This window comes from Podarcis tiliguerta, assembly GCF_965153285.1.
Source record: "Podarcis tiliguerta genome assembly, chromosome: 1".
Classification (NCBI taxonomy): Eukaryota; Metazoa; Chordata; class Lepidosauria; order Squamata; family Lacertidae; genus Podarcis; species Podarcis tiliguerta.
This window is the reverse complement of record NC_139534.1, coordinates 19,718,423-19,734,405: the sequence shown is the minus strand read 5'-3', so window position 1 is coordinate 19,734,405 and position 15,983 is coordinate 19,718,423. Positions and strand designations below refer to the sequence as shown.

At 44.4% G+C, this 15,983-nt stretch overlaps 1 protein-coding gene across 1 annotated transcript in view; it reads right to left on the bottom strand.

Annotated features, from left to right (window-relative positions):
- Positions 1-15,983, bottom strand: part of SSB (small RNA binding exonuclease protection factor La) — a 21,626-nt gene extending 5,643 nt beyond the window's left edge. Inside the window, exons 1-9 of the mRNA XM_083411953.1 lie at positions 15,825-15,983; positions 10,122-10,196; positions 9,289-9,392; positions 7,660-7,834; positions 5,203-5,310; positions 5,003-5,103; positions 3,339-3,410; positions 3,193-3,235; positions 766-906 (exon numbers count right to left, since the gene is read on the bottom strand). Of these exons, the coding sequence (XP_083268079.1) occupies positions 766-906; positions 3,193-3,235; positions 3,339-3,410; positions 5,003-5,103; positions 5,203-5,310; positions 7,660-7,834; positions 9,289-9,392; positions 10,122-10,187 (810 nt within the window). The 5' untranslated portion in view covers positions 10,188-10,196; positions 15,825-15,983. The remainder of the gene's footprint in view (positions 1-765; positions 907-3,192; positions 3,236-3,338; positions 3,411-5,002; positions 5,104-5,202; positions 5,311-7,659; positions 7,835-9,288; positions 9,393-10,121; positions 10,197-15,824) is intronic.

The following is a 15,983-nucleotide window of genomic DNA, read 5'->3' as shown; positions in this document are numbered from 1 at the left end:
GGAGTGCAGAACATTTTAAGGCAGGCCACAGGTCTCCTAGGGTTGAGACCCATTGTTAGTTATTCACCACAATGCAAAGTTTTACCTCTACCTATTCATTTGCCGCTTAGAAGAATAAAGCGAAGCAATCACAGCATTCTGTCTAGCAAGCAAGAATGAATGCTCCCTGTTTTTATGAGTGTGCCTTGGATAGGAGGAATCAAATGTTTCTGCCAAGTTTTCCATTCTGATTTTCAGTAATAGCAGATTGTATATGTCCAACCGATCGACCACGATCTACTGGTCGATCCCTGGGAGGTTTAGGTTGATTGCGGTTGGTCGCTGGCTTTCCCCCCCCCCCTTTGCTGGGGGAAAAAAGCATCTGGCCTCGCCCCCTCTTCCATCTGCACATGATCGCTAGAACGGAAGACAGAGTTTTCACTGTGAGGCTGATTGTTTCCTAAGCAATCTTTTGGTGAGAGACTTTTTCCTTTCTCCCCTAAAGAAAGCTCAACATTTTTTTACCTCCCCCTCTAAAAAAAAGCACCACAACTTTGTCTTTCCTCCCTAAGAGAAGCTCCACAACTTTGACCTGAAGGGCTAGATCACTGCCAGATTTTTATTCTGTGAGTAGATCACAGTCTCTGGGGGGGTTGGACGTCCCTGGTGTAATACATTTCGAAGAGAGCCACCATCGTATCGGGCAGCGAGCGCAGCAAAACCTGAAAACATCGCCCCATTTTGTTGTTAACATTTCGCCAGATGCAGCAACGCCCCGGGTCTGACCTCTTTGGCACCTCTGACAAAGTCTATCCATTTAATTTCGCCATGGCCAGAGAAAAGGGCATGGAGGTCTTCTCGGCAAGTCTGATCTTCCAGGTCTCCAAAGAACTTCAGCAAGCAGCCTTGCTTCTCCTCCAGAGATTTCTTTCATTTACAAAAGGGGAGGGAAAAGATTCCATTAGACAGGACAGACATTTATACCCCCCCGCAGGATTAAACAAGACTTCAAGCAAGAGATGGGTTTTTAAGCTTCCCAGCACTTGGGCGATGAGATGTACACAAACTTGGACCGTTCCAAGGTGTGTGTGTGTGGGGGGGGGGAATCAAGGTTGTAGATAGACTATTAGCGAGTTCCCAAGTTCCTGGCTGTTAAAATAGCCCCATTTAGAGATTCTCATGCTACCATAATCACATGGAGGAAGGGTAGGCGCCACAGCATTGTACCTCCCCACTCCTCAGCTGGCTCCATGGCCCTGCACCCCCCCCCCACCCACACTTTGGGAGGACCCATTCCCCAACCAACACAGCTCCACCCCCTTCCACCATGTGATTATGATGTCATGAAAGAGAATGCCTAAAGTGGGAGATTCCTTCAGTGCTGTTGGCTGCATGGCGCAGCTGGTGGCTCGTAACAGCCATCGCATTTTGAGTTGCATTTATCCAGCTATGTGCTGCTTTATTCTAAGGTTCAGTTTCACAAGCATGCTCCAGCGATCTAACCTCGGTTAAGACCAGAGTACCCTGGATCACACCTTCCTGCAGTATATGGTGTAAGCTCAGCCAATAAGCTCAAAGTCTTGCAAGCGCAACTTCAAGAATGTGAATTTATTTGGCACTGGTACCCATGATCACATTAAATCTGGAATGGGGAGGGGGGTGCCCTGCTTCTTCCAGGAAAGCTACTTTAGCACAGGACACTGGTAGGAGGAGTATTATTACACTCCAGTCTGATTGGAGCGTAATTGAAATTTGTAAGATTCTGGAACGCAGAAACAAAGTAAATCACTAAACCATCAATTCTAGCACATGAAGGGCAACCTAAATTGTATAATTTGGCATCTCAATGATTGGTATTATTCATTGTATTATAACTTGGCATTGTTATAATGAGGCTATTATTGGATTGTAATTGAAAATTAATAAAAATTATTATCCCCCCCCCAAAGGGGTATTTACAATCCCAGAAGCACTTTGGCAATTGAGTTTTAAGTCTCCGAAAGACTATTTTGGAAGAAGCTTCAAACCAAACAGCACTGTTGCCTTTAGCCTTACCCACACAACACTTACGAACCTTTTCATGACAATTCTCTCCCATCTGGGTCAGAACAGCCTTTTCCACTGTTTGGCCTAAATGTAGCCTTAAGTTTGCGACTAGCATGAAAATGCTGACTAGGTTTTTAAATAATAATAAAAAACCTTCTACCAAGTGGACTGGAAGAGAAGGCTCCTTTGTTGGAATGAAATTCCAGGTGATTTTTGTCTACCCCGCAAGGTGTTAAATACAAGGCCGACCTAATGACATAATAAGGAGCAGAACTGCTTTCTAGGTCTCCTATACCCCCAGCAGCACTAGGCAAAGAGCCCTTATGAATGAGGCACTCGGGATTTAATTTCTAGAAGAATCAAAGAATTGTTGAGTTGGAAGGGACCCTGAGGGTCATCTAGTCCAACCCTCTGCACTGAAGGAATATGCAGCTGTCCCGTACGGGGAATTATCAGCAGAAGAAATGTTGTCAAAGTTCAGGTTCCTGTGCAAACCCTCCTTAGAACTAGTCCCAGTCCATGGCCAGTTACTCATATCTGGGACAAAAATGCACTCTGTACCTGCTCAGGGGCATTTCCTACTTACTTCATATGCTCTAGGATTGAGCCTTTGCACTGAAAACAGATGTTGAGGCAGACTACTGGCTCAGTCCCAGTATGTGTAAGAAATCAAGTGCATACGGGGTGAGCTCCCGTTGCTTAATCCCTGCTCCTGCCAACCTAGCAGTTCGAAAGCACGTCAAAGTGCAAGTAGATAAATAGGTACCCCTCTGGTGGGAAGGTAAACGGTGTTTACGTGCGCTGCTCTGGTTTTGCCAGAAGCAGCTTAGTCATGCTGGCCACATGACCCGGAAGCTGTACACCGGCTCCCTCGGCCAGTAAAGCAAGATGAGCACCGCAACCCCAGAGTCGGCCACAACTGGACCTAATGGCCAGGGGTCCCTTTACCTTTAATTACTAAACAGTGTCATGTGTTTTGGAGAACCCAGGTGAAAACTTCCTGTTTGTTTTATTGCTCTTATCAGGTCCAGGAGAGAAGACTCAAGCTGGTCTTAGCTAATTGCTTTCCAAGTCTTTATTCTTCCACCTTATCCTTCTAAATTACATAGGGGAAACAGAGGCACTGTGGATTACACAGTTTTGTCAGTTAAATCAAGGGGCATGTACCATTTCCGCATCTTCCGCTTGCTTCTGTTTCTCCTCTTTCTCCCTGCGACAAAGAAGTAAGAAAAAGGATTGCGAAGTTAAGCAGAGCGCACTGCTGGCAAACAAAGAGGAGATGATAATGGCGAGGTTAAAAAATCTCCGCTTACTGCTTGGCCTTTGCTTTCGCTTCCAATCTGTTCCGTTTTTTCTCGTCGTTCTTCTTCGCAAAGTAATCATCCCTGCACGGAATATATAATTCAATTAAGCGAGCCAATTTAGGGGTCCTCTATGCAACGGAAAGGAATATGAAAGCCACCCTTAAGATGCCTGGCTGTTCTTTGAAACAAGCTAATCGCTGCCTTGGTGCTGCTATAGACAATGGTGACCAATTAGCGTTGACAGAAAAACTGGCTTTGGTTCAAGAAAAAAATAATCAGCTCTTATTAAAACTGGCCATCTGCTTCCCCCTCAAAGCACGATCGAGACTCTTCTCCCCACTGTGCTGTTCCTCAGACTGCAAGAAATCGCTACCACTGCCAGTGGAAAGATCTCCATCGGGAGGTTGTGGACTCTCCTTCCTTGGAGGGCTTTAAGCAGAGGTTGAATGGCCATCTGTCATGGATGCTTTATAGCTAAGATTCCTTCCAGTTCTACGATTCTATGATGCTAGAGGGCAGGCAGGCAGGGCAAGACAGAAGACCCCTCCTAGACCCATTTTCTAGCACTTGATGTTATGGACTAGAGCGCAGCACACCCAAAAGCGCCTGCCAAGACACTTACAAGCAAAAGTCCACTCCAGCCTTGATTGTAGGATCCTTTGCCAAGGCTATCAAAGCTTGCCTTTACAACTTGGTGTGGGATGTAACATAAGCAGTCAAGTACATCACTTCCTGTTTGCCAAGAGTGGACACAGACAGGGGGGTGTTACTCCAGCCAGGAGGACTTCCTGTCACACCTGTCTAGAACATCCTCCTCGAGTGTGACCAGGTAGATGGGCATGACTCTGTGAGCGCCTGTAAAAGGCCAGTCACGCAATCCTCTTCCTATCTGACTCTTTTGCTGCTCTCTTCTGATACTAATGTACCATATTTTTCGCTCTATAAGACGCGCCAGACCACAAGACGCACCTAGTTTTCGGAGGAGGAAAACAAGGAAAAAAATATTCTGAATCTCAGAAGCCAGAACAGCAAGAGGGATCGCTGCGCAGTGAAAGCAGCAATCCCTCTTGCTGTTCTGGCTTCTGGGATAGCTGCGCAGCCTGCATTCGCTCCATAAGACGCACACACATTTCCCCATACTTTTTAGGAGGGAAAAAGTGAGTCTTATAGAGCAAAAAATACGGCATTTTGCTGTCTGCTGGCTCTCAGCAGTTTGCAGTTTGCAAAAAGAATAAAACCAATAAATTGGTTAAGTACAACCATTTAAAGTGTTTTTTTTAAAAAAATAAAAATAAAATCAGCAATAAACTAAAAACAGATTAAAACTCGCAATACTCTACATACCTGGATAAGCTCATATAAACAAGAGTGTTTTTAGCGGGCGCCAAAATGGGTACAGTGAAAAGGCCTGCCTGGTGTCAACAGGCAAGGAGTTTCAAAGTTTAGATGCCATCACACTAAGAGATCCAATTTCTGACAAATGTGGATCAGGTATTCTGCGACAGTGACAGCTCCGCAGATCAAAGAGGTCAAGTGGGCATAGATGGGCAAGGCGATCTTGCAGGTAAACTGGTCCCATATTGTTAAGGGCTATGAATACCAATAGTAACACACTGGGTGACTAGTAACAATCTATAAGTCCATAGCATTACGATATAAAATACATAACTCACCTGAAAAGTACAATAAGCTCCGTGTCCTTGTATTTTTGGTTTGGAGTTTCAACGAACTGTTTGGCAGATTCGACGCTGTCAAAAACTGCAAATACTGATCCCTGAAGGAGGTAAGAAAGGAGGTGTTTTAATTTAGATTGGTGGAATATTCCCACAGGAAAAAATAATAATTGAAAAGAGCTTTGACGAAAAGGAGTTACCTTGAACGCTTTCTGAATGGTTTTCCTCATCTGAATGTTTTCAACTTTGCCTTTAGAGTCTAGCCATTCCTTGATATCATCAAGGGTTGCATCCTGTGGAAAACCTTTCTGAAAATCGAGGATTCGGTCAGTGACTTCATATTCAGAGACACGTTTATGCAAACACCTATCTGGGGACGTTTAGGGTATTTACATGGGTGTAGTCTTGCTGTTGATTTGTGAACAATACCCATAAGCAGGATGGATAGCGGTAAAGAACGATATTTGAGAGCCTCCCTCATGACGAGCAAAAATCAAATGTCAAGCAGAATTACCGTATTTTTCGTTCTATAGGACGCACATTTTCCCCTCCAAAAATTAAGGGGAAATGTGTGTGCGTCCTATAGAGCGAATGTAGGCTGCGCTGCTAAGCCCAAAGCCAGAACAGGAAGACGGAGCACTGCGGAGCGCTCCGTCTCGCTGTTCTAGCTTGGGGACGGCTGCATGCACAGCCTCTCCAGGGCAGCGGGGTGCCTTCACCCCGCTGTCCTGCAGAAGCTAGCAAGGCTGTTCCCAAGCCAGAACAGCGAGACGGAGCGCTCCGTCTCGCTGTTCTAGCTTGGGGATGGCTGTGCGCAAAGCCTCTGTAGGGCAGCGGGGCGCTGCGCTCCAAAGGCTTCAGGGATCTTTGAGGCTGGCGGTGGGGGAAAGCAGCGCTTCCCCCCACCGCCAGCCCCACAAGCTCTGGTGAATGTACCTTGAACGCACCTTGTTTTAGAGGGGGAGAACAAGGGGAAAAAAATGTCCCTGTTCTCCCCCTCCTATGGTCCGGTGCGTCCAATGGAGCGAAAAATACGGTAGCCAACTTAAGCTCAACTGCTTATTAGCAGTTAACATAATATGGGGCACAGTGGATAAAAAAAAATGATTTTTTATTTAAATCGGAGGTCTTTTTAATTGAAATTGGATTTTTAAAATAAAATGCTTTTCATGGAAAAATCTTTCTAAAGATAGTTTTTTTATTTAAGTTACATTGCAGTCCAAAGACTATTCATCAAGAAATAAGGATTTCTTTTAAGTTTTTCATGTGTGCTAAAACTCAGTCTAAGGTGTGTGTTTTTCTAATGTTTAACCACATCAGTTAACAAACATGTTATTGTTTTAGTTAAATAATTTGTTTAAATTGTTATTAAGGAAATGATTATTTTTCTCCTTCCAATAAAGTAGAGCAGAAAAGTTGTCCAAATATAAACAGTTAACTTATCAAACCTCACAATAATCTCTGTATTTCTAATAGTATAACCAAATCAGCCATTTTTGATACAACTGCAAAAACTACTCTGAAAATTTCTTATTCCAAAAATGAAACCTTCATTTGGTTGTAAATATTAAGATTATACCAGAAAGAATGAGTCTTTCTGTAATAAAAAATGATTTAAATCAAGTCTTACTGACTAGTGATTTAAATTGATGTTATGTAAATCAAATCCACCCTGAAACATATACAACCAAAAAATATTCAATTTGAGTCATGTGACTCAACTTGCGTCGACTAGACCCAGCTTTTTTTAAGCATTGTTGGCTAAAGTCACTTCTGAGGCTCCTCTGGGATTTAGGGGCCCTGAAGGCTCAGCTTCATCATTTTCATAGTACAGTGATACCTTGGTTCTCAAATGCCTTGGTACTCAAACAACTTGGAACACAAACACTGCAAACCCGGAAGTAAGTGTTCCGGGTTGCGAACTTTTTTCGGAAGCCAAACGTGCTCCATTTTGAGTGTTACGCTTCTGATTTGAGTACCACACTTCCGTTTTGAGTGTTACGCTGAGGTCTGTCTGTTTTTGCTATTTATTTTGCATTTTTGCGTCTCTTTTTGTTTTGTTTTTGTGACTGTGTGGAACCCAGTTCAGCTACTGATTGTGTGACTGCAGTACATTGTTTATTGCTTTCGTTTTATGGATCAGTGGTCTCGTTAAGATAGTAAAATTCATATTAAATTGCTGTTTCAAGGGTTGTTTTTAAAATCCTCGAACGGATTAATCCATTTTGCATTACTTTCTATGAGGTGTGAGGCAAAGGCCAGAGAATATTCACAGAAAGCATGTTAACAGTAATTGGCTGCCCTGTCTAAAGTCCATAGCTGAGATATTACACACTCTATTATGTTACAGAGGAGAAACTTTCTTTCTATGAGAAAGTGCGCCTTGGTTTTGGAACACTTTGGTTTTGGAATGGACTTCCAGAACAGATGTAAGCTTGAGAACCAAGGTAGCACTGAAGATCTTCCCTGGGGAAGAGTGCATTTTCAATTCACTGAGCCTAGTGAAGCCCAGGGCCTACAATATGCTTCCCAGAATCCTTTGCAACACGCAGGGTGTCCTCGGTAATGGCAAAGAAATTTTCATGCAGGACTGGGGTCTCCCAAACTAGAACGTTTGAAATCCGGTTGCATTAAAGAACATTATCGTTCCCACTTACAATATACACAGATCTGCTTTTAACCGCGTTCTTATATTGCTCCGTCACTTCCGGCAAAGGTTTGTTTGGAGATCTTCGGACTTTAGCTTTGTCTTCGCTAATTTCCATCAGCTCAGTCGTTGATTTTTTCAACGCCCCCACTATTACATCGAAGTCTTTCGTGAGACGATTTAATCTAGGAAGGAAAGTAGAAAGGTGGGTAAAAAGAGGTTATTTTTGTTTTGTTTTTAAAAGAACGATCAATTATATTAAGTCTCCTCTAAATACAACCCGAGCGAAAAAGTGGAAGCATAGGTGCCCTTTATGATTGGATTACATCAGGAAAAATGAAGAAATAGAGGGAAAATGAGTATCTCACACAGGAAATGTATTGGACACAAACTCATTTAGCAGGAACGAAAGTTAATAAATTTGCAACTACAAATGAAAGTCAAGAAACCAGTGGCTGTTAAACGAAAGATAAAGATCGGAACTGCTGTAAATGGATTAATGAAGATTATGAAAGCAGGAAGAAATAAGAACCTCGTATTCAGAAAAACCCAGTACACAGAAGTCACCTCAAATTGGTTTTTGAATAATCGGCTCTGTTTTTAATTGGATTGTGATTGGGTACTGTGATAATGTGGCTTTTACTGGATTTGTACTAAAGTCATAAAAAATATAAAATATTGCTTGCATTGCATTCAGATAACATGATGAAGGCTGCACAAATCCTTAAAACTGAAACCATTACGTTCTACTGAACATACTGGCTTGGATGCCGTAGTAAGGTTACGTAAGAAGCTCATAGAAATAGTTTTACTCCTCAACCTATAGTTTTCTCCTCACCTACAACCCCTTAAAGCAGGCTTCCTCAACCTCGGCCCTCCAGATCAGCAGTTCTCAACCTGTGGGTCCCCAGACGTTGTTGGACTACAACTCCCATCATCCCAGAGCTCTGGCCTTGCTAGCTAGGGGTGATGGGAGTTGTAGTCCAACAACTTCTGGGGACCCACAGATTGAGAAAGGGTGCTCCAGATGCTTTTGGCCTACAACTCCCATGATCCCTAGCTAGCAGGACCAGTGGTCAGGGATGATGGGAATTGTAGTCTCAAAACATCTGGAGGGCTGAGGTTGAAGAGGTCTGCCATAAAGCCTTGCTGGACAACATGGGATGCAGCACAAGGGAGAAGATGAGGGAGGCAGGACTCATAAAGGTAAAGGGACCCCTAACCATTAGGTCCAGTCATGACCAACTCTGGGGTTGCAGCGCTCATCTCGCTTTATTGGCCGAGGGAGCCGGCGTACAGCTTCCGGGTCATGTGGCCAGCATGACTAAGCCGCTTCTGGCGAACCAGAGCAGCACACAGAAACGCCGTTTACCTTCCCACCAGAGTGGTACCTATTTATCTACTTGCACTTTGACGTGCTTTCAAACTGCTAGGTTGGCAGGAGCAGGGACCGAGCAATGGGAGCTTACCCCATCGCGGGGATTGGAACTGCCAACCTTTTGATCGGCAAGTCCTAGGCTCTGTGGTTTAACCCACAGCGCCACCCACATCCCTGGCAGGACTCACAGGACTCAACAAAACCCCCGTCACCACTTCCCCTTCCTTTAAGTTAACTTTGAATAAGCACCCATAGATTTACCTGTTGAATTTGATTAACGTTTCCAAAGTCACCCAGCCATCGTCTAGCTTGATCTTCTCCTGGAGGAACTTGTCCCGGGGCAAGTTGTGGTCGCCAAAATAGTACTATGACGCAAGTACGAAGAGCAACACAAATATTAGAAGCCAAGCACAACCTACTGCTTCATTTAGCACCAAGAAATCAGTTTCCATGCACAGGAGCTTCCAGAAGCCTTTCTTCAGAGCACCATCGGAATTTACGGCACACATTTCTGAGCGCCAGGTGAAAAACGTCCAGGTTTCTGTTCAATATTTTAAAATGCCTTAACGTCGTTCCCTCAATGGTTTTATATTACAAATTGCTTGCCAGAAGCTTGATGTATGAAAAATATCAGCACAGGTGAAGCTACATTATTGAGTTAAACCTCCCCCCCCAAAAGGCAATTGTGACACTGGTCACAATTTGTGGATGCTTAAAATTGTTCTGACAATTCAATTCTGGACTGCATCTCAGTCTCCTGAACTGCGTCTCGTCTCATGTGTCATCAGAACAAACGGGAGAATTTCTGCAGCTCCAGAACCCTTTATAGTTCCTTGCCTAACTTTTCAAGGCTGTTTTTAATCTTTGTTTTTACAAAAGTCTGTTCAGCTTAAGAAGTTTTGTACTTTATCAGCGATCGGCCAGCAAAGCTGTGCAGATGAGGAGTCCTATTCCAAAACATCAGGCTGATACCAGGAATAAAACAGTTCTAAGCTGTGAGGAATCCTCATTTTAAGTACTCAACCAGGACACAGCTACACAAAGTTTGTAACGGGCGTTTTGCATTAATGCTATGCCAGTCTCAATATTCGTACCTCAATCTGTTGGCAGACCTTCCTTTCCAAGTCAGACATGTTTTCGCTGTCTCCATTTTCGGCCATTTTCGCCACCTGTAATCAGAGGAACATTTTGCATCATTTAAGCACTAGGGCTCATTTAAATGGTTTAGACCCCACTTTACCACCAATTGCCTCCATTATTATAGAATATTCTTCTTTTAAATCTGTGTTAGAAACACAGAGATATAAACTAGGCAGCAAATGGGTTTACAGTCACCAGGGTGGATAAAAATCAAAGATTTTTTAAAAAATATATATATTTAAAAAATCAGAATTTTTCAATTTAAATTAGATTTTTTTTTAATTTAAATGCATCTGGACGAAAAAAAATTCTAAAGATAGTTTTCTATTTAAGTTACATTATAGTCCAAAGGCTATTCATCAGGAAATAAGGATTTGTTTTAAGTTTTTCATGTGTCTTAAAACTCAGTCTAAGTTTTTTTTTAAATTGTTTAACCACATCAGTTAACATGGCTACGTATGCTATAATGTTATTGTTTTAGTTAAATAAATTGTTTAAATTGTTATTAAGGAAATGATTATTTTTCTCCTTCCAATAAAGCAGAAAAGTTGTCCAAATATAAACAATAATTTCATAATTACCTGTCTTTTTATTTCTAATAGTATAACCAAATCAATAATTTTTGATATAACTGTAAAAACTACACTGAAATTTTTTTATTCCAAAAATGAAAGCTTTATCTGGTTGTAAATATTAAGATTATACCAGCAAGAATGAATATTTCTGTAAAAAAAAAAAAAAATTAAATCAAGTCTTAATGACTAGTGATTTAAATCGATCCGATTTAAATCAAATCCACCCTGACAGTCGCCAAAACAAAATGCCTAGTTGCCTTCTTTTGGCTTGAAAGTAATGTTTTTCAATATGACTTTTTGGTTCCTGAAATTGAACTTGATTGTGCAGATAAAATATCACAGGTTGAATTCTACAGGATGTGTTGCTGGTATGTGAAAACAGGCCAAGGGTTCCCAGGCCAGATGGAGTAAACATCAGGTGCCATCCTGACGCCCAGGCATCTTCACTTGGTCAGAAGTGGCCAATGACCGGGTGCAAAATGCACCTGGCAAATTTCGAACGCTGTTGTAAATGTATATTGATTTCCAAGCAAGTCTAAAAAAACATACGCCCCACATTTCAGATTTGAGCCACCTCCTGGCACAGGTTCAAGACATCCAGCATCTCCCTACAGTGCCTAATGAAAATAAGAAATAGCGCTATCCGTTACCCTTTGGCAGGCCCGGCCCAATATATTTTGCCATTTGAGGCGAGCTGCAGAATGGAGTCCCCCTCCCAGCCAGGGAAGTAGGGGTGAGTCACTATCAACATCAGGTCCTGCCACCTGAGGTGGTTGCTTCCACTTGTCTCATGGGTGGGCCGGCCCTGCCCTTTAAGCAGCAGAGGACCATGAGCCCCTGTTAGAAACTCAGATGTATAAGCTAGACACCAAATAGCTCCTTAAACCAAGATTAGTCACAGAAACAGAATGTCTAGTTGCCATTTTGGGGCAATACAACTCTAAATTGTTTTCAAATTTTTTTAGCATAATTTTTATTGAATTTTTCCATATTTCATTTAATTCAATACACATATTCACAACTTATATTATTTGCTCAAAATGAGCTTAGACCTCCTTCTACCTCTCTTTCTGACATCCCTATAGTCTATAACATATTTTTCGCATTCCCGTAGTCATTTCCTTATCCTATAGTCACCTTAAAATATCACATTCTTGTTTACAAATCAACCTCTTAATTTCACATTACAAAACATTTCACGTTAATGCTACAAACGTTTTTAAATGAAATTATTTTCAAAGGATGGACTGGTGGTGACGGATTATCAGTTAAAACACCTGGCAAGTTCTGCTGACCAGCTTGAGCTGGGTTAAGGAATTTGAGAACTTAAAAGAAAAGTCACTAAGGGGCAGTCCACATGTATCCTGACTTCTTTTTCTTAATGGTGACACAGATCATTCAAAACATGAGAACGTCCTTCACAACTATGAGGAGGGCGGCAGGGTGAAGTACCATACTTTTATGTGTATAAGACTAAGTTTTATTATGTAAAAATCATGCTAAAAAATGAGGTTTGTCTTATACCTGGGTAGTGCATAGGGTGGACGTTTGATTGGTTGCTGCTGCGACTGTCAGCAGCTATTGTGAGTGTTATTGGTTGCTGCGTCAATGGGTGGTGTTGACTGGCTGACGCTGCGCCAATTGGGCGGGCTATTGTCAGCTTCTGCCGGCAAGGGGACAGACGAGAGTCGAATTTTGCTACGCGTGCAGGTGAGCGATTTTCGGCAACCTCTCCTAAAAAAAGCTGAACAACCCAGGGTAATCCCCCACCCCAAAAAAGCTCCACAACTCTGAGCAATCCTTCGCCAAAAAAACCCCTCAAGCTCTCCCCCCATTTTCTTAAATTTGAGCCTCCCAAAATAGGGGGCGTCTTATACACGGAAAAGTATGGTAAGTGAAAACAAGCTGCAACAATTAACTACAGCGTTGTTCACTGTTCTTGTTAAGGCTGCGCACTGAAAGCATTTTGGCTCCTGAAATTGTGCAGGTAAGATATGGCTGATAGAGTTCTATAGGATTGTGGGTATTAGTGTGTGAAAACGGTCAAGATCCAACGATCCCCAGGTGCGCACCTCCAGGTGATATCAGGTGTCATCCTGGGGCCCAGGAACCTTCACTTGGGCGCAAGTGGCCAATAGGTAAAGGTAAAGGGACCCCTGACCATTAGGTCCAGACGTGACCGACTTTGGGGTTGTGGCGCTCATCTCGCTTTATTGGCCGAGGGACAGCTTCCGGGTCATGTGGCCAGCATGACTAAGCCACTTCTGGCGAACCAGAGCAGCGCACGGAAACACCATTTACCTTCCTTCCAGAGCGGTACCTATTTATCTACTTGCACTTTGACGTGCTTTCGAACTGCTAGGTGGGCAGGAGCAGGGACCGAGCAATGGGAGCTCACCCCGTTGTGGGGATTCGAACCGCAATAGCTCAGTGCAAAATGCGCCTGGTCAATTTTGAACACTCTGAACAATATAACACAACACGATGGCCAATAACAACGGCACTAAACACTATTTATAGACTAATACAAATGATCAGAAATTACAGCCAAAGTCTCTAAATCTTCTTCACCAGTTTGCTATATACATAATCTGTCACCAAATAGCGCCGGAACAGAGTTTCTGGCTAACCAATCTGTTTCGTTCAATGCTTCAACAGCCAATCTTGATCAATTCTTCGTCAGCCAGACTTGTAAGAATTAATATGAGAAGGATGCAGTTCAATTTCTTAACAAGCCAATCTTACATGTAAGGAAATACAAACACTGTAGAAAATATGCTCATATGATACTGTAGTCACTGATTAATAAGATTGGCTTGTTAAAAAAACTCTGTTCCTGTTTCTGATAATTTGTATTAGTCTCTACACCCTCCCCATCCTTCTCACATGGTACCCAACCTCCCATTTCAGCATTAGGCAGACAGCTAAATCTTCTCCCCTCCACCCCACCCCCAAAACTCCCCCTCCCACCAATCCCTCTATTTTTAATCAAAAGGAGGGAGGACAAGTAAGCAAAAAGATAGTCTCCTTGAAACAACAACAACAACAAACCCTCCTTTCTGATATGGAGAAAAGCTATTTAGGGAGAACCAACAACATAAACACCATCAGAAAATGAAAATAAAAATTCTTCCCCCCCCCTTTTTTTTCAGGGGTGAGGGAAGAAATGTTTTCCATTTCTTTGTTTACTTTGCCTCTTTGTCTACCTGGGGGGGGGGGTCCCTCCTGTATTGTTAGCAGGCTCTGAATAATTAGCTGTGCTCTAAGTGGCCAGAGCAGTGATGTCAGCTGGCCACGTGACCCGGAAGTGTCTTCGGACAGCGCTGGCCCTCGGCCTCTTTGAGTGAGATGGGCGTACAACCCTAGAGTCTGTCAAGACTGGCCCGTACGGGCAGGGGTACCTTTACCTTAAGTGGCACACTAAGTGACGTGGGTGGCGCTGTGGGTTAAACCACAGAGCCTAGGACTTGCTGATCAGAAGGTCGGCGGTTTGAATCCCCGCGACTGCCAACCTAGCATTTCGAAAGCACGTCAAAGTGCAAGTAGATAAATAGGTACTGCTCCGGCGGGAAGGTAAACGGCGTTTCCATGCGCTGCTCTGGTTCGCCAGAAGTGGCTTAGTCATGCTGGCCACATGACCCGGAAGCTGTACCCGGCCAGTAAAGCGAGATGAGCGCTGCAACCCCAGAGTCGGCCACGAGTGGATGTAATGGTCAGGGGTCCCTTTACCTTTAAGTGGAAATATGATTTCTTAGCAGTTAGGAGGGATGAAGGAAAGGGCAAACATAGCTGAAGACACCATGCCTACAAATTATCTGCAAAGTTCAGCAGAGCTACCCCCTGGGAAGCTGTCAAGTGTCCACCTTTTGTTCACAGCTATATTGCCATGTTCAAACATTTATCACAATGTTATTTCAATATCGGTACTCAACGGTATGGCAATTTATTGCCCAGCCCTACTAAACAGTCTGTGCTGCTGGACCCTTACCTTAAAACTGGGGTCCCCAGCGGCTGCTGGACTACAACTCCCATCATCCCTGACCACTTGGTCCTGCTAGCTAGGGATGATGGGAGTTGTAGTCCAACAACCGCTGGATATCCAAGTTTGAGAAACACTAAGAGATTAAAGAGCGCTACTAGTTCTAGATACTGGCCACCGATTCCAAGAAGTCATGCCACATGGCTGATATCAGCCTGACCTCACTTTTACCAAATGAGATACTAAAAAAAAGAAAACACAGAGAACTCTTCTCTTGTGTATTACTCAGGTGAGAAAGGGAAGCAAAACAAAAAGCAGAAGGATCGGAAAGTCGAGCCTTTGCCACTCTTCCGTGAGCATTTGCAGTAAAGGACTCCCAGCTGCCAATCAAACCATCCTCCACGTGGTCCAAACCTGCGCGCACAAGAGCGCAGCGTGGTGCTTTTCCTCGCCGGCCACCTCCAATAGGAAGAAGCTCCCTGGGCATTTAAAATGCAAGTTTCTCCCTTGAACACGTCGCCTGCGTGTTCCGAGAAGTTCCCTGCTCCGCCTTCACGCGCACTTCGCGTGCGTTAAAAGCAAAGTCAATAAAAAAACACGCGTGGGAAGCCTTAAAGCGGGAAAAGAGACGGATTACTCCCCCCCGCATCACGCCAAGCGGCGCATCCGTGCTCCCCAAAGAGACCCCGCGACCACCGCATCCCGGGGTTTGACCTACACGTGTAGGTCACGTCTGTAGAGCGTTACAGCGAGCAAGCGCCCGGGGGAAAGAAATCTCAACTCTCCTGGGCTTTGAACCTCCTTCTGCTGCGCGCACACGGGCCCTGTTTGTAGCTCAGCTCCTTCCCCGGGTTGGGGGGAAAGAGCAGGCCTCGTGGGAACCCGTCGCCGGCGGAGGCGCGCAAGCAAGCCGACCCTCCTCGCTCCCCACCCACCTGCCCACCCGGTGCGGCGAAGCCCGAAATCCCACCCGGGGAGCCCACCCGGGACGCACGTGGGGACGTCCACCCAAGTCTGGAACGAGCTCCGGGCAGCCGCGCGTAAGGCAGGCGCTCCCCAAAAGCCCCGGAGCCAGGATTACGCGCCCGCGGAAACGAACCAACCTTCGCCCAAAGCAAACCCCGGCCTCTCCTTCTCTAGATCGCGTAGGCCGCCGGCGCCGCTTCTCCGTGCGCCTTTACGCGCTCCCGTCCTCCTCTCGCCGGCCAGCCCAGCAGCCTGTGCGGCGCTGGCCGCACCCCTTTCCCCGGCCCGGCCCACGA